Genomic DNA, 18865 nt, shown 5'->3' with positions numbered 1-18865 from the left:
GTCTTGAATGTTAAGCATATCTGGCAAGTAAGTACCTTGCAATGCTGGCTATAACAGTGCCATTTGAATGCCTGTTCTTACTTTAAGGTAATATTGTAAATAAGAAGCAGGCAGCATTATCTCCTGTAAATGTAAACAAACGTGTTAATCTTAGCCATTGGCTGAACAAGGAGGACTGAGTGGACTTGTAGGCTCTAAAGTTTTATATTGTGTTGTTTTTTGAGTGCAGTTATATAACAAAAACAAAGCTATATTTGTAATTTACACATGATAAAGAGATTGCACTACAGAACTTGTATGAAGTGAATTGAAAAAACAGTATTTCTTTGTCATTTTTACAGTGCAAATATTTGTAATAAAAATATAAAGTGAGCACTGTACACTTTGTATTCTATGTTGTAACAAAATCAATATATTTGAAAATGTAGAAAAACATCCAAAATATTGAATACATTTCAGTTGGTATTCTATTATTTAACAGCGTGAGTTAACGGCGATTAATTGACAACCCTAATTATTAGCTTTTTTGACTGCTGCTGCACATTGAGCAGCTGTTTTCAGAGAACTATCCACAATTACTTCTCCAGAAAGATAGTGAGGTAACAGCTAATTTAGACCCCATCATTTTCTATGTAAAGTTGGGATTGTGTTTTCCAGCATGTATTACTTTGCATTTATCAACACTGAATTTCATCTGCCATTTTGTTGCCCGGTTTTGTGAGATCCCTTTGTAACTCTTCAGTCTGCTTTGGACTTAACTATCTTGAGTAATTTAGTTTCATCTGTAGACTTTGCCACCTCACTGTTACCCTTTTTCTGGCTCATTTGTGAATGTGCTGATGAGCACTGGTCCAATCAGAGATCCTTGGGAGACCCCTCTATTTACTCCTTTCCATTGTGAAAACTGTCCATTTATTCCTATCCCTTATTTCCTATATTTTAATCAGTTACTGAACCTTCCTTCTTATCTCATGACTGCTTATCCCATGACTTTGCTGAAAGCCTTTGGTGTGTGACCCTGCCAAAGGCTTTCTAAAAGTCCAAGTACACTATATCAACTGGAATAACGAGGAGGCCTTGTGGCACCTTAGAGACTAACAAATTTATTGGGGCATAAGCTTTCATAGGTTAGAACCCACTTCATCAGATGCATGGAGTGAAAATACAGGAGCAGGTATAAATGCATAAAAGGGTGGGGGTTGCTTTACCAAGTATGAGGTCAGTCTAATGAGAGAGATCAATTAACAGCAGATACCAAGCACCCGCGTAGCCAGGTGGAGGGAACAGGAGGAGCGATCCAAAAAAAAAAAAGCGCCACCTGCTGTGGTGCTTTTATTCACCCAGTGGCGCTCCGGCGGCTGGTCCTCACTTGCTCTGGGTGTCTTTGGCGGCACCGAAGGTCCCGACGCCGAGGTGCCGCCGAAGACCCGGAGCATCGCTGGGTGAGTAAAAGCACTGCAGCGGATGGTGCCTTTTTTTTTTTTTTTTTGGATCCCTCCCCCTGTTCCCTCAACAGGGGAACATTTTAAAAGGCGCCAAGACATTGACAAGGTGCCACTTGTACTCAGTGGGAGAGCGACCGTTGCCCTGCTCCCCCCCAGCTACGCTACTGATACCAAGGTAGGAAAATAACTTTTGAAGTGGGAAGAGAGTGGCCCATTACAGACAGTTGACAAGAAGGCGTGAGTAACAGTAGGGAGAAATTAGTATTGGGGAAATTAAGTTTAGGTTTTGTAATGACCCAACCACTCCCAGTCTCTATTCAGGCCTAATCTGATGGTATCCAGTTTGCAAATTAATTCCAGTTCTGCAGCTTCACATTGGATTCTGTTTTGCTGAACTGGAACACTGTTGTCCACATGTTTGTTGGCCCCCTCAAAGAATTCTAATTGGTGAGGCATGATTTTCCTTTACAAAAGCTGTGTTGACTCTACATATCAGGTTCATGTATGTGTGTGAGAATCCTGTTCTTTATATAGTTTCAGCCAATTTGCCTGGTACTGAAGTTAGGCTCACTGGCCTGTGATTCCCAGGATCACCTCTAGAGCCTTTTTTAAAAATCGGCATCAGATTGGCTATCTGCCAGGCGTCTGGTACAGAGGTTGATTTAAGTGATAGGTTAGTAGTTCTGCAATTTTCATATTTGAGTTCTGTCATAAATATAAAGGGAAGGGTAACCATCTTTCTGTATACAGTGCTATAAAATCCCTCCTGTCCAGAGGCAAAACTTTCACCTGTAAAGGGTTAAGAAGCTAAGGTAACCTGACTGACACCTGACCCAAAATGACCAATGAGGGGACAAGATACTTTCAAATCTGGAGGTGGGGACACAAAGGGTTTTGTCTGTCTGTGTGATGCTTTTGCCGGGAACAGATCAGGAATGCAAGCCTTACAACTCCTGTAAAGTTAGTAAGTAATCTAGCTAGAAAATGCTTTAGATTTTCTTCTATTTAATGGCTTGTAAAATAAGCTGTGCTGGAGGGAGAGTGTATTCCTGTTTTTGTGTCTTTTTGTAACTTAAGGTTTTGCCTAGAGGGATTCTCTGTTTTGAATCTGATTACCCTGTAAGGTACTTACGATCCTGATTTTTACAGAGGTGATTCTTTTTTACCTTTTCTTTAATTAAAATTCTTCTTTTAAGAACCTGATTGATTTTTCATTGTTCTTAAGATCCAAGGGTTTGGGTCTGTGTTCACCTGTACCAATTGGTGAGGATTATTATCAAGCCTTCGCCAGGAAAGGGGGTGTAGGGCTTGTGGGGGGATATTTTGGGGGAAGACGTCTACAAATGGGATCTTTCCCTGTTCTTTGTTTAAAACGCTTGGTGGTGGCAGCGTACTCTTCAAGGACAAGGCAAAGTTTGTACCTGGGGGAAGTTTTTAACCTAACTGGTAAGAATAAGCTTAGGGGGTCTTTCATGAAGGTCCCCACATCTGTACCCTAGAGTTCAGAGTGGGGAAGGAACCTTGACCAGTTCCTTCTGGACACTTGGGTGAATCCCATCTGGTCCTGGCGACTTACAGTTCAATTTATCAGTTTGTTCCAAAACCTCCTCTGTCAACACCTCTCTCTGAGACAGTTCCTCAGATTTGTCACCTAAAAATTAATTTAGCTTCTCTGCAATGGCCTTGTCTTCCTTGAGTGCTTCTTTAGAACCTCGACTGTCCAGTGGCTCCACTTAATTGTTTGGCTTCCTGTTTCTGACGTATTTCTGACAGAAAGCAATTTGCTGGTAGTTTTTGTGTGTTTTGCAAGTCGTTCTTCAAATTCTTTTTTGACCTGCCTAATTATACTTTTACATTAGACTTGCCAGAATTTATGCTCCTTTCTATTTTACTCAGTAGGATTTGTCTTCCAATTTTTAAAAGATGTCAGCTTGTCTCTAACTATCTTTTACTCTGTTTAGCCATGTGGCCATGTTTTTTGTTCTGTTGTTGCTTTTTTTAAATTTGGGTTATACATTTAATTTAAGCCTATATTATGCTGGTTGCAGGCATTTCACTCTTGTGACTGTTCGTTTTAATTTCTGTTTAACTAGTCTCCTTATATTTGTGTAGTTCCCCAATTTGAAGTTAAATGCTACTGTGGTGGGTTTCTTTGGTATTTTCTCTACTATAAAGATGTTAAATTTATTTGTTATGGTTGCTATTACAAGCGATTCAGCTATATTCACCTCTTGGACCAGATGCTCAGAGCCACTTAGGACTAAATCAAGAATTGCATCTTCCCTTGTGGGTTCCAGGACTAGTTGCTCCTAGAAGCAGTCATTAATGGTGTCTAGAAATTTTATCTCCGCATCTTGCCTGTGATGCCATGCTCCCAGTAAATGTGGGGATAGTTGAAATCCCCCATTACTATTGGGTTTTCTCTTTTTGTAGCTTCTCTAATCTCCGGGAGATTTAATTCCCCATTCGCAATTACATTTTGAGACTGCTCAGTTAACCAGTGTTTAATCTGTGCCATATTATTTTTGTATTGTTCTGCTTTCTTAATCAGTATATCATGTGGTATGATGCCAAATGCCTTACAGAAGTATATTACATCAACACTATTAGCTTTATGAAACACATTTGTAATCTCCTAAAACAAACAAAACAGTTGCTTGTTGGCTCAATGGGCAGTCAAATGCAAATTTTAATAGTCTGTATAGTGTAGTAGCTCTCAATACTCCTTTGAATTATGCAGAGTGAGTGTATTGTAGCCATTTTAAAGATGGGCTAAATTGTTTGCAAATAGGTTGAGTCACTTGTTCAAGATCACATACTGAGTCATGACATGAGGCCCCATGCTCCAATCCCTAGACAACACTGCATTCATATTCTCTTTCTTCTTTCTCCCCTTCTACTGTTTCTCCTTTCAGGCTGGCAACTGGAAATGAAAGGTAGCGCAGTTCTACATGTAAATGTTTTCCCTTGTGTACCTGCTGAAAGTGAAATTGTCTAGAATTAAGTGTGCTTATAGCAGGGCTGGTAGGGAAAATACTTTCATACTGGAGTGGGACACTACCCTCCCATCTTCAGCTCTTGGAGATGGATATCTGGATATTGGTTACTACGCAGAATTGTCCATTCCCTGACAAAGTGTTCCTAAAGTAAGCAGGCTATTAATTTGGGGATTGTTAAAAACAAAGCAAGGTGAAACTTGCTATCAATCGTGTAAAATGTAATTTATTTGCAAGTATAAGAGTCATTACATTATTTCATTCCACAAACCACCAGACAGTTATTTTGTACTATAAATTAGCTACTACCTTGTTGTTTGAATGCTAGACTAAATAAGTCCAGTTGATTTCATTGTTGCTGGTATTTACCTATGCTTGCTTGGATTCATCTGTATACTTTAACCCCATTGGGGGCATTTTCCTATGCAACATCCCACTAATTGTAGAGTAATCGCTGTTAAATTGGACTTTGTTAGTAATGTTTTTATAAATCGACTGCTTATTTGTAAGGTCTTGACAATTTTTTATTAGACACTTTTTGGTTTTAATAGATTTTTTTTTTTTTTCTGTAGGGGTTTGACTACGTGAGAAAGTTGCACCTTCTTGAGTTGGCTTTTAAACCAATGTAATACTGATGTAAAAGGCTGTGTGGATACACTTATTCCAATGTAAAAGTGGCTTATTTTGATTAAACATGTTGTTCATCAACTTAAACTAAATCAAAATAGTATCTACACATCCTTTTGTGTAAGTTTCATTGTATCCGTGTAAATACTAGTTCAACTTTCTCATGTAGACAATACATAACTTATTATGTTAGTCTAAAAAGACATAGTATTTCTTATTTTCTAATCAGTTGGGTTTCAATAGTACTTTAGCTGGCCATGAATTTTATTCACATTCAGTGGTTTTAATGCAGTCTTGTTACACTTCCGCATTATTCACTATACTTAAGGCTTTGTCTAGCCCAAGCTCCCTCGGTGACTGCTGACCCTACTGAGCTATACAGCTGCAGAATCCAAGTGGGGATGGTTGGGTAATTCAATATTTATAGGTTTCAGAGTAGCAGCCGTGTTAGTTTGTATCCGAAAAAATAAAAGGAGTACTTGTGGCACCTTAGAGACTAACACATTTATTTGAGTATTAAGCTTTTGTGAGCTACAGCTCTGATGAAGTGAGCTGTAGCTCACGAAAGCTTAATACTCAAATAAATGTGTTGGTCTCTAAGGTGTCACAAGTACTCAATATTTACAGCAACTATATAATGCCTAGACCGGCAACATACAGCTACAGAAGACTACCACGTTCCCAGGTCCGAGTCTGCTTACATGCTTTAAATGCCCCATAGACTTGCAATCATGGCTCAGAAAATGAGGGGCAAGGGGCTTATAGACTAAGTTTTCCCAGAAATAGCTGATGGGTAGGAAGAGGAAGTTCCTCTTTCCCTCTCCATTTCCAAGAAGAGAACCCTCAAATGGTGGAAAGGAGGTTGGTAAGGTGGTGATTGATCCAGGAATTATCTCCAGCTATCACTTTCTAGAGATAAGTTGGGTAGCTGAGACCTGTATGTGGTGTAAGATACTTTTAATAAAAAATCATCTGGAACTGAGATCTTCGTCTTTTTCCTTTCATCTCCCACGCCTCTCAAGCATTATCATGGGAGCTGTAGTAACTTTTACAGACTGCATGGCTTCACAAGGAGAAATACTTCAAATCTAGAATAGGCAACTGTTCTAGGAGCTTATGTCCATGAGATCTCCTCCCCTTCATGTTGCTCCACAACCTTCTGCAGCTGAGGCTTTTGTGGGGAGGGCAGGAGGGAATTTCCCCAGAAGGGCTCAAGCCTTCATGTTAAGAAGTTTGGACCTTCCACTATACCAATGGCCTCTCTGGAAATTTGCAGAATGGAGCACTTAATTTTCAGACATGTATAATGGGAAACGTGAAGGAAACAAAGCAAGAAGAAAAAAGGATCTAATTCTTTTTCTCACATTGGTGTAAATCAAAGGCAATGACTTTATTATTGCATGAAGCCAGCTAAGTAAGGGTGGAATCAATCGCTTAAGTATGCTTTGGGAAGCCTGTGTCCTCTGGCTGGTGGCTGCATTATAAAACTATAGAGCAAACTATCATCTATTTCTATTAATTCAGGAGACCGTGAAAATGGACGCAACAAATGCATATTGGCATATAATACTAATTTATTTGGGACTCTGTTAACCTGTATTGTACGCTTTGGCACCAGCGGCTGTGGCTTATTCACCTTTGCTGTCAGTGAGCTGGGTCCAAGGAAAATCAAGTAATCAAATGTATAAAGTGTGGAACCAAATGAGGCTAATTTCTTTGTTTAATATTTGAGACTGGAAGGACTTCAGAGACCATCATTGTTACAGTTTGTGGCAGTCTGCCACATAATCAGTGAGATACAGTAGGAATGAAACTCCAGAGAAATCATAGTTCTTCAAGTGCTGATCTCTGTGTATATTCCTCTGTGGTATGCATGTTTTCCAGGCACCTGAGACAAGAAGATTCTTGCTAATAATGTCCACTGGTCCATGCTTGTGCTTTTTCCCTTCTTGTGTGTTGACCTGAGGGCATAAAGATCAGCTCAGACTGACTCTCTCTCAATTTCCTTCTTACCTCCACATGGTCTGAGACAGAACCCTCCAGTGTCCACAGTCACCCCTCCAGTCATCTCCCTATATCCAACCTCTAAATATTATAAAATGTAAATCTTGTATATAAAAATTCTTAGATTTCAGGAGAAATCTGCTCCCTACGCATACCCTTCCTGTTGTGGGATTCCAATTATGCCCAGAATTCCAGGCATCAAGAACTTTCTCCTGCCCTCATTCCTTCCTGATCAGCGATGACCACAAGAGGTGTCTCTACTGCCTTGGAGAAGCTTGTATCTGCACTAAGTGCGGTACTTGTCACCTCTTCCCACCCTGAACCCATCAAGCGTGGGAGTTACAGCTTAGGAAACATTTCATTGAGTGCGCTATCAGGCCCAAGTTGGATCTAGGTTTGGCCTCCTCCCTCTCCCCCCTCAATCAAGTGGGCAGAGGCATTCAGGAATGTGCTGCCTAGCACTACAACTTCAGATACAGGAGCAGGCAGAGCCATGGACTCCTTGTATCAGTCTCACCCTGAGGGTTGGAAAAATCTCCCTCTAAATCCACTTCTAAGAGGAGGTTCTGGTTCCCCTACAACCTCAAGGTCTGGTGACTCTTCATGTCTGGTGCAGGGATGCTCAAAAACCCATTGAGATCATGGTACCAAACTGCAGGCTGCCAAAACTAGGAGTACCTCCATTTTGGCAACATTGGCAGCAGTGGGACCGTTTAGTAAAGGGGCATGGGCCTAGACCAGTATGACTATCAGTACCAGCAAAGGACAGATTACCATTCTATACACCATTGGCATCGACATACATTTCTGAGCCGACACTGAAAGTTCACAGGGAGAAGATGCCTCATGGCAGCAAATACACCACTTTGGAGGACATGACTGTCCCGCTGGACCCAGAATCTCCCATCCTATGAGAACTGATTCTTACAAGGGAGATTGTGGCAGCATCTGTCCATGATCATTATGAAAGAAATAGGTCTCCTGTTCCCTGTACTGGTTGGGGTATTTCCTTACTGATGGTTCCAACAGTGCCACCTTTGGAAATGGAGCCCGCATTTTCTTAGTTGCACGATTCTGTTGTGGGAGAAGGACCACCATTGCCTCCTCCAAAAGTCATCAGCTCTGATAGAGGTTCCAGAATTTCCTGGGGCCCAATATGATGATATAAGATGATGTGCTCCCCTAGGTTGAGTGGTATCCTGTGCCTTGAGGTCTACTTCAGCCCATGCTGGATCCTTCTACCGAAACTCTCACCATCCCTCTAAATCAGGGGACCAGCCTAAACTCTTTCCAGAGCCCCTGGGGGAAGAAAAAACAGCTGGATCTCACAGTACCGCTGGTACAATCAGACATATTGTCGTCTTCTCCTGATGAGGTGGTTGCATCAGCATTACTGTCCTCACTGGACAATCACAGTTTCAGGAGCGGTTAAGAAAAGGTGCTGATGCCCTTCAGAGTCCCTTGAAGGAAGTCAATGAGTCATCCCACAAATTCCTGAACGTTCTGCACAGTAAAAGACCTACTACAATAACATTCCTGTTCAACGATGCTATACTATAATCTGCCAAAGTGGTGTGGAACACCCCAGCAACAAGAGACCCACTTGTAAGAGAGCAGAAAAGAAGTACTTTGTTCTGACCAAGGGAGCAGAGTTTTTTCTCACACATTGTGTCCCCAACTCCCTGTTTGTTCAGGTTACTACAGAAAAGAGTAGATTCATAGATTCATAGATACTAAGGTCAGAAGGGACCATTCTGATCATCTAGTCCGACACACAAGATTTATTCTCTCAAATAAGAAGGCCAAATGCTTGGACTTTCTAGGGAGAAAAGTTATTTACATCTACAGCCTACAATTCTGAATAACCAAGTATCAGGTACTGTTGCAAAGAGTGATTTTCAGCTACTACTTCAAGGCTTTGTAATTTAGTGACAAACTCCCTCAGGAGGACAGAGTGCAATTCCAAGTTCTTATTAACAAGAGTAGTCTGATAGCCAGATCATCTCTTCAAGCCGCAGTATACTCTGCGGATATAGCCTCTAGATTGATAGCAACTGCCAATGTTGTTGTATGCAGGGAGCCCTGACTTTATTCCTCAGGTTTCCCTAGGGAAGTACATTCCAGTGCAGAGCCTTCCTTTTCAAGGGGATTGCTTGGTAAATTAACAGACTGATGAGTCATTGTAGTCATTAAATGATTCAAGGTAGCCCCGTTTTCTGAGGATGTACACCTCAGCGCTCAAAAGAAAATACACAAGACAACCTTTTCGACCTAGACCAACACACAGCCCTCCTTTCGCCAGAGGGTATGAATCCCCATGTAAGTGTCAGAGGGTGCAGCAGAACTAGGAGAGTGTGCCACCTCTTTCCAGCTACAACGGCCTGTCAAATAGTACTTTTGATGGGAATTTACCCAAGGTCCTCCCACTTCCGAGATCTGTTTTAGTTGCTACTTTGCTCAATTTTTGCATGTATAATAGAGAATAACAATGGACAAATAGGTTCTCGATACTGTCCACTTTGGTTATACCATAGAGTCCCGGTCCCTTTTCCGGGACCACTGTCATGTGAGGCAACTCTTACAGGAGGTAGACTTCCTCTTTCTAATCACCATTGAGTCAATACTACTTCAACATGAAGGAAAAGGATTTTATTCATAGTAGTTCCTCATCTCCAAGAAGAAAGGTTAATGCAGACTGGTATTAGACCTTTGGCACCTCAATGTCTTCATCCTGAATCTTAGTCTTCAGATTGTCACCGTGGCATCGATCATCTCGTCCTCAAACAGAAATGAGTGGTTCATGGCACTCAACATGAAAGATGCATATTTTTCATATAGTCATCCTTCCCTCCCATTGGAGGTTTGTGAGGTTCAAGATAGGTGCAAACCACTGTCCATTCAGGGTGCTTCCCTTTGGACTGGCAAAAGTGCCCAGTTATTTTCAAAGGCACTTCCATCATGACAATTCAATAGTCTTTCCGTACCTCAATGATGGGCTCCTGATAGGAGGGTCTTATTGGGACGTAACAGTCACCACCTAATCTCTCATCAGTCTTCTAGCATCATTAGGAATCTGAACGTAGAAAAGTCCATTTTAGGTCCAACATAGACCATAGACTTCATTGGAATAACTAGATTCATCCAGAACTCACCTCCCAAGTTTCAGTATGTGAGCATCCTGATCAATCAGCTCCGGAGCCCACAAACCTTAATTTATCATGCCTTATTCTCCTGGGTTTTGGTGTTTGTGACACCATTCTCAAGGCTCTGACTTCGCTGTCTGAAAGCCGAGCTTTGAACAATACATGTGGCCAGTAGGCACAGTATTGATAAGTTAGTTACATTACCTCCCAGAGTATGGGTGTCTCTCTTGCATGGTAGCAGGACTGAGAACAGGTATGCAAGGAATTTCTTTCACTCTGCCACCTCCTTAGAGGACACTAATTACGGATATATGTCTTGTAGGCTAGGCACATATCTGTACAAACACACAGCCCAGAGAACGTGGATGCCTCATATATCAGGCTGTACATAAGTCTCCTGGAACTGAGAGCAGTCTGAGAGGCCTGCAAATGATTCTTACCATTCATTCATTCCAAGTACATTCGGGTTTTGTTGGACAATTTGAGAACTGTGTTCTATGTCAACAAGCAAGAGAAAACAAGTTCTATACCCCTTTGCATAGAGGCAGTCCGCCTTTGGAATTGGTGGATTCATCATCAGATTACCCTATCAACAATTCACCTTCCAGGAATACGCAATACAGCAGACACTTCCTGATGGAACACAAATGGTTTCATTATTACATAATCCTGCCTTGAGTCCAGGGGTCTGAACTAGATGACCTCTTGAGGTCCTTTCCAGTCCTCCACTTCCATGATTGGGGTTGGGGGCTTGACGTTTCCTGACTGGGATGCGTACTGGGCCTTCGCAGGTCAGCTCAATGCAAACTGTCCTAGGTTCCCACAGTACAGGCATAGGCCTGATGCTTAAATGTTTGTTTTTCTCAAGTCAGAGAGGCAGCTCAATCTGCATGGGTTCAGGCTGTGGATCAGAGTAATCAGAACTAGTGGGGGATGGAAACCTTTGCCTTTCTTGGCAGCTTTGTCAGGCGGTCATGCCTAGTGGTTGGAGCAGTAGAGGTCAGGAGCCAAGAGTCAGGAGTTAGAATCGGGAACCAAGCAGGGGAGCATGATTGAAGTGGAAGTGTAGCAGGACAGCAGCAAGGTAGGAAAAGGAATGATCACAGCTCAGGGCATAAACATTGAGCAGCTGCTAGCCACATGCTGCTTCTAGGTTTAAGAGCAGGTCTGGTGACATGCCTCAGTCAATTGTGTGATTTGGTCAATCGATGTTCAACTGTCACGGGGTAGATACACCCCATCATGGGGTGCTAGGTCACTTGCGGCAAATAAGGGGTTACAGCTTAAGTGACTAGACTAATGTATTGGTGTCCTAGCGTATAAAGCAGGGCAGCATGGCCTAGCGGCCAGAGTCCTGAGGGCTGTGCCTGCACCCTGCGGTAGGTGTGGGGCAGAGTAGGGGACTGGGCCCACCCTTCTCCACCAGGTCCCAACCCAGGGCCCTGTGAAAGTGGTAGTCCGCAGCTCTGGCTCTGGTTCCTGTTTTAACAGGCACTTCCTACCCTTGGTTCCTGCTCTGTCAGTTCTCCTGGGGGTGACTGCCATCCAGCTCACTTTCATTCTCCAGGGTCAGCGGGTGTTCCGCCGTTGGTCCCACTGGCTTGGCCTCTGCAGCCTGTAACTCTAGCAACTCCCCTGGCAGGAGCCTGCAGCATGCATCTGCTCTCCTCCTGAGCCAGCTCAGATCTTTATATCCTGTCTCCAGGGGTGAAGGGGCATAGCCTCTTCGTTCCACAGTGGGTGGTTAATCCCAGCTCTGTCAATGCATGGTAGATATACCCTGTCACAGGCAGCTAGCTAGTCCCAGACCCAGCTGCAGGTTCTGATTCCTGACATACAGCGAGGCATATAGTCTGATTAATGTTGAAGTCCGACTTTACTTTTGGGGCATACTTTGGTGCAGTCTCGGGGGAGGGGGAAGAGTGGGAGTGGGGCCTGGGGTAGAGGAGAGGTGGAGCATGGGCCTCTTGTGGGGGCAAGTCTCAGGATGGAGCAGTGGATGGGGCCACAGTCTGGGTGCCAGTGGGGGTCCCCCCCCCATTTCTAGGGAACTTCAGGCACTCAGATTCAGTTTCCCCAAATGCAGGAGTCACACTGCCCATGAGTCCAGCTCTGACTGCTAGGCCAGACTACTTACGTCCCAGTTTGACTGTTTATTGCTAAGCCTCATACCACCAGTGAGGCTCAGTCTCCATTCCCTGGACACATTGGGAATTGGCATTCTACTATTTCAAACATCAACGCCTTTTTTAGACTGGGCTCTGTGTAGTCCTATTGGAACATATGAAAGGGTAATCGTTATCTTTATTTACAAAAACTACTGAAGTGGATTTGGGGCTCTGTCTTGCTCTGTTACCAGTTATCTGATGTGCTTTCACTTTGCAGAGTGAAGGTCCACTCCACCAGAGCAAAGGCTGCTTTGGTAGCTTTGCTTTGGGAGGTACCACTCCTTGATATCTGTAAAGCAGAGATGTGGAGTTCTGTTCAGACTATCATAAGGTACTATGCCCTAGCTTAAGCGTGCTCAACTGATGTATCCTTTGTCAGCTGTTCTACAGTCATAAATATGGCAGAAGTCCTCACACCCTCCTCTATGAATACTGCTTGTCAGTAACACACAATGTAATACACATGTGGACCATCACTTGAAGAAAAAGAAAGGTTACCTGACTCTGTTAGCTTTTTGTAACTAAAGTTCAGGTAGTCCCAATCTGTATTCTATTACCTGTCCTCCTTCCCCTCTGCTTTGGATCGAGACACTTGCTTCATGATAGTGAAGGAACTGGAGAGTCCTGCACCACCCCGCACCCCCTTCTACTCTCAGAGCAGAGAAGGGAAAGCGTGTCCATTGGTCCATGCCTATGCTATTAGCAAGAGTGTTCTGGTCTCAAGTGCATGGAGTACATGCATACCCACAGTGGAATACAGGTAGGGACCACACATCATGAAGAACTCCAGTTACGGAAGGTAGGTTATCTTTCTTTACACCAGGGATGAATTTGCCCCATGTAGTTAAAATGTCTTTATTTTGGTTCTGTATTTCTGTGTTCACCCTGTTTTGTTCTCTGTACTACTTCCTCCCTCCTATCCTTATTCTCTGTATTTTCTTCTTGTGTATCTGCCACTCAGTTAAGGCATACATCTTCAGGGGCTTTATCTGTAGCTTTTAATCCTTTCTACTACATCCAACATGTTTTTGAGTCCTTGAAAGTGCCTCTCTTAATTTCATCACTAAGATGTACCAAGGACACTGTTTTTAGCTTTCCTTGAGAATGTGGGCCATCTCCTGGCACTCCAAGAAAGACCAATAAATGCTTTTGTACCCAAGCATCCACTTACTTTTTCTCTTAAATCTAAAGGAGCCAATCAATATTATTTTAAAAAGCATTTAAAATTAATCTTCAATTAAATTAGTATTGTGTCAAAATGTGGGGAAAAAAATCACATTACCTTTGTATGTGACCAAAATAAACATGGTTAAATCCCCATGGACAGTCAGTGTTGTCATGTTTACCAGGGTAACTGGCTGCATTCAGTTGTGGGTTATGAAAGTGCCCGCTTGAATACTCCACTGAGCTATCAGACAGAATGACCAATAGTTCATTGTACTAATTGACCCTGTCAGAATAATAGAAACACTTGCAAATAAATTCCCCCTGCCAACAAAGTTGCAAATGAAAACCCCAGAAGTAACTGTATATTATCTAACTATTTTGGAATGCTGTTATTCAATCAGCAAACATGGGGCAAAATCATTAATTGAGCAGGCTTTGTACACAGCAAAAATTGAAGTGATCTTTCTTGTAGCGAGGAAGTCATGTACATTCATAAAATCATTAGATAGCTCACTTTCTCCAGTCAGAGCTATATTTCCTAACATTTGTAGTTAACATTGCTATGGCTCAAGTCCTCTTGTGTAATTTGTCTTGTTGGATTGCTTTTTATTGTAATGTACCCTATTCTGACAAGACAAGTATTCTTGGCTGGGAATCACGGTGTGTTGTAATGAGGGTGGAGTATGTTTGTCATTCTGCAGTGCTGACCGTTTACATGAGTGTACCAATATCCAGAACCATATGTCCTATGAAAATGTAACCCCAAGAATCATTTGTATTGGATAGAAATAGAAAATAATCACAGTAAATACAGTACATCTACATTTCCTATCAAGAACATAATCTTGAGTATGACTTTTTATTACAGTTGATCGTGTAAATTTCAATAAATATTTTTTCAATATTTTTCAATAAAATATCAGAAAGCACAAAAACATTTCATCCCAGAAATAAGTCTTCAAAAATTAAATGTTTTATACAGATGCCTCCTACGTTAGATTTTTGTCATTTTACGGAAGGTTGATTAATGTCGCATGGAAAGAAACGGCACCAGATATCTAAATAAACTGTGGGAAACTGTGGAAGACGTCATACTTCATTGGATACTGTAAGATAGTGATAATTTGCCTGTTTAAAAACAAAACAGGCAAGATAGCATTTGTGAAAGAGTTTGTAAAAGACTGTTTTAACTATTGAATAAACTTAACAGATGACAGTTTTAAAACCCCCCCACAGATCTGCAAATGGGGGGAAAAGATGGTATATTTCACCTAAAGTAAGAGACAATATGTAATAAGGGATTTTGTGGTTTTACAGCTCAATGCATGTGTTTGAAAGCTGTTCTCTCAGCAATGTGGGTGGCAGGTTATGCTACCATATAATGTATTGTAGTTGGCTCTCCACACTTGTCAGAGTTAGCGTTCAACCATTCGGAAAATTTTCCCATTGTTCTATCATGTGAACCAAAACTAGTGCTGAATTTCCAATCATCTACTGAAGGAAAAAAAGGTTTAATTAGAAAGTTTGAGATTTGATTACTTCTGTTATTGTTTTAGTGTAGTTATATAATTTAAGAATTCTGTCTGCAAATGCAATCAAGTTTCAATCAAAAAGCTGAAAAAGCAAACTTAGTGTAGTACAGTCTCCAACAGTTTTTAGAGAAATCTTGTGTACTCAATTCTGCCTTTCTTCAGCATTAACACTCTATTTCCATCTTAAACATGTTTGCTTTAGATGGATCATAGCTTTTGGCAGCTACTTCATTTTTAGCAAATAATACTGTTTCTAGTAAGAGTTGCAAAAAAAAAAAAAAAACTTTGTGTGAGGTCCTTGTAAACTGAACCTTGGGAACATTATGTTATTTCTGTATTTTCCCTTCTTTTGTGCTGCTTTTCTGTTTGTGTCATGGTTATAAATTACATCATTTAAACTGGAGAATTAAAAACATTCTGTGATTCCCATAAATTTCAAAAGAGAGGGGGTTTTGTTTTGTGTGTGTATGTGTGTTGTTTTTGTTTTGTTTTTGTGGGTTTTGGTTTTGTTTGGTTTTTACCTGTTATTTCAGAGGCTGGCACATAGACAAATAAGCAGTTATGGTATTGAAATTCCATTGTGCCAGCACCTTCAGAGTATAATCCAAAAAAAACAGAAAAATCGCCTGCTGGGTTGTATGCAGTATGCTTGTGTGAACATCAGTGTCTGCTGTTCACACATCATTTTTTACTGAAAGTTCTTCTTGGAATAAAGGCTCTGTGTATTTGGAGAGTGCAGTGGTATAGGATATTTGTTAGTCCCTCTGTCTTAAAAGTTGAAGAGATTTCTGGTTTACAGTTTACTAGGGTAGGCTCACAAGATTCTTTCCACAGATTATCATTAACACTTCAGAAGTAAAGAAGCAAGTAGAGTTTTTTGTGTGATATAAATAAAAGTTGTATCAATTGTGATATAAATAAATATATTAGAAAAGGGCCAGATGTCCCTCACTCTTCTGCTTGAAAAGTAGAAGTAAGTGTGTGTGTGTGTGTGTGTGTGTGTGTGTGTGTGTGTGTGTGTGGAGGGAGTGGGCTGTGGGCATGGCAGAAAGAGAGATTTAAATATTAACTATTATCAATTGAATATATCAAATCTCATTTCAATTTTTGTAGGTAAAGTGTATCTTGGTAGATATTTTAAAATAACATGAATGCATCTGGTATTGCAACTGATACTTGGTTCTAGCATTCAGGCTCAAATAGAATGGCTTCTATAATATTGTTCGGATGAGATAAACCCCAGATTTGGTCAGATCTGACCCAATGTAGTTTCCAAGGCACTTATAATAAAAGTTTGTTTTAAAATGGAAGGATTTTAGTTTTTGTGTGTGCCTGTTTTCATTTTTAATGTTACACTCTTTAGCATATTGTTACAGACATTGGCAGCCAGACTACTCAGTCCATTGTGTTGGCAGATTCTGGATTTCTACTCATGTTCATAAAATATCAAATAGAAAAACTGTCTCACCGATAATTGAGAACACTAAGTTTAAGCTAGGTAAAGCAGATTTAACTTGCTCCTCAAGGTATCATAGTCATCCATTTTTCTGACTGACTAAATGTTGCTGCTGTCATTTTAGTAGCTTACCTGCCAAAGACAAATGATTCTGTGCAGTGTTGTTGTAGCTGTGTTGGTCCCAGGATATTAGGGCAAGTCTACACTACAAAATAAATTCGACTTAAGTCACATGTACAAGTTACAGCCACCTTAGTATTTAAATTGCTTTTGCATGTCATCACCAGGAGTGCTTGCACCGAGTTAACTGGCAGTATGGGGATTGTGGGACGGCTTTTGAAAGGCAGCAAGAGTCGATGTATGCAACTCAGTGACTACACTGACACTATTTTATATGTTCACAACCTCTTTAGTTATGGTGTTGACACCTGTACATGCATCTTATTCTTCTGTGCTAAGGTCCACAAATATATTAAAATGGGTACTTCAGACACCATGCAGGTAGGGGACAGAACCAGACCTGTCAGTTCCTGGCAACAGAGGAAGGCAACTGGAAAAACTGTCTCCAGGGGCAAGCAGCTCCTTCCCCATCTGCACTGGAGCAGTGATGCCAAGTGGAAGCATGCCAAATGGAAAATCTCACTTTGGTCCCTGTAGCATCAGCAACTGCCATCTCTGACTGTGGAGCTCAGCCACCTCAACACTGACAATGCCAGATAGTGTAATAATGGGCAATCATGCTCTGCTGCCTCCCCCTGCTGTCATCTCTATAACAAGACCCTCCCCAGGGGATCTCTACCCAGATTGAGATGTAGACCCATTTGGTCTATGTGGATCCCATGCAATCCACTCTTGAAACCTGGCATGTTCTCTGAAACACCCATAAGGGGAGCTCCTGTTGGGAAGAGAAGGTAATAAGACCATTCTCATTGAGGGCAAGGAGATTGCTAGTCCCTTGGAAATTTTTTGGAGCAATGTCTGCCCCATTTCACTCCTTCCCCTGACGCAAGCTCATAGGGACAAACTCCCAAAGGGGATATAAATATAATCAGCCCTGGTTCCCCTGCTCAGCTTCAGTGAACTCAGCATGGCAGCTAATCTTCAGTATCCAATTCCCCTGCTCACTTTCTCAGAGTGCAGCGTGGCACATAAACTCAGAAAAAGCTAAACTAAAGACCGTTGCTGATTCCTCTGGGCGTGGTTACTCACCCAACCTAGGAATTTTCTCCTTTTAAGGAGGAAAGCCAGCTGTCCAAATCGGAGTTAAGGGGTGGAGGGGGTGTCAGATACAGAGAGGATAGACTTTCAGGAGGAGTAGTATGTAACTGTGTTTAGGATGTCTGTGGTGGTCCTAGACAAGCTGTATTATCCCTTCTCTGGGAAGATTATAAGAATGGAGATGTCCTGCCTTACCTAACAGACTAGGAAAGTATCTGCCTGTCACTATCCCCTTATATCCAGTTTATTGTTCCCAGCTGCTGCTTAAGGTAGCCAAGCCTCACCATCAACTTCACTTCCTCCCTGCAGTATTTGGCCATGAAGTGGCAACACAGCCCAAATGTGTCAGAACAAGCAAACAGTAAGGGGTCTCTTGACCCCCGACCCCCCCCCCCCCGTATACCTCTTTCTAGCTCCCCTGGCCTCCATTTTATAAGGACATAAAGTTCATCAATGTCTATTAGTCCAGATTCAGCCTGGTGTCGCTACCAAACGTAAACGTGTCTATCTTCCTTGGTGGTCAGGGACTCAAGGTTTCTGTTGAGAGAGGGTTCTTTTTTAACCTGAAAGAGTGACTTCCTCACTATACAGGCCCTTCACAAGCAGCCAGGGCATGAAAGCCCAGTAAACATCAGTCTTATCACAAAAATAAATGTATGAAATATACTTGACACGGTCCACATGCTTTCACAAGCAGTGTTAGCATGAGTGGTCAGTATTGTAAGTATGGTCCTCTCAATGTAAAAGAAGGGTTTCTCCTTGAAAGTGTGTGACATAAATTTGTTTCATGTGGGTATATGGGGCCTTAGTATTGATATCAAAGGTGCAGGCAAATCAGTTCCTAGCTCTCTCAGTGCTACAGGGAGAAACTTTATAAAAAGCTGAGGCTATTCAGAGTCCTCAGAAAAGTGGTTTTACAATCCTTGTTCCTGCCAGACACTATAGAAGGGACTACATGTCACATGGCATATTGAAACAGTCCCTGAAGTACAAGATAGAAAACCATTTTGCAAGAGGGAGCTGGAAACAAGCCAGAGTGCTGAGACAAGGTCAGTAGCTCAAAAGTACCTATCTGAAGTTAGACTCTCTTTCCCCTCCTCCACCCCCAG

General features: G+C 41.8%; 1 protein-coding gene across 9 annotated transcripts in view; it reads left to right on the top strand.

The window, feature by feature from the left end:
- Positions 1 to 18865, top strand: part of ANAPC10 (anaphase promoting complex subunit 10) — a 194388-nt gene that overhangs the window by 34245 nt on the left and 141278 nt on the right. Inside the window, exon 5 of one of the 9 annotated variants that reach the window (XM_043512984.1) lies at positions 12601 to 12714. The exons of the other annotated variants lie outside the window; for them this stretch is intronic. Within the exon in view, the coding sequence (XP_043368919.1) occupies positions 12601 to 12669 (69 nt within the window). The 3' untranslated portion in view covers positions 12670 to 12714. The remainder of the gene's footprint in view (positions 1 to 12600; positions 12715 to 18865) is intronic. 9 annotated transcript variants of the gene reach the window in all.

This window comes from Dermochelys coriacea, chromosome 4, assembly GCF_009764565.3.
Source record: "Dermochelys coriacea isolate rDerCor1 chromosome 4, rDerCor1.pri.v4, whole genome shotgun sequence".
In the NCBI taxonomy this organism is placed as follows: Eukaryota; Metazoa; Chordata; order Testudines; family Dermochelyidae; genus Dermochelys; species Dermochelys coriacea.
This window is presented reverse-complemented; position numbering and strand designations above follow the sequence as displayed.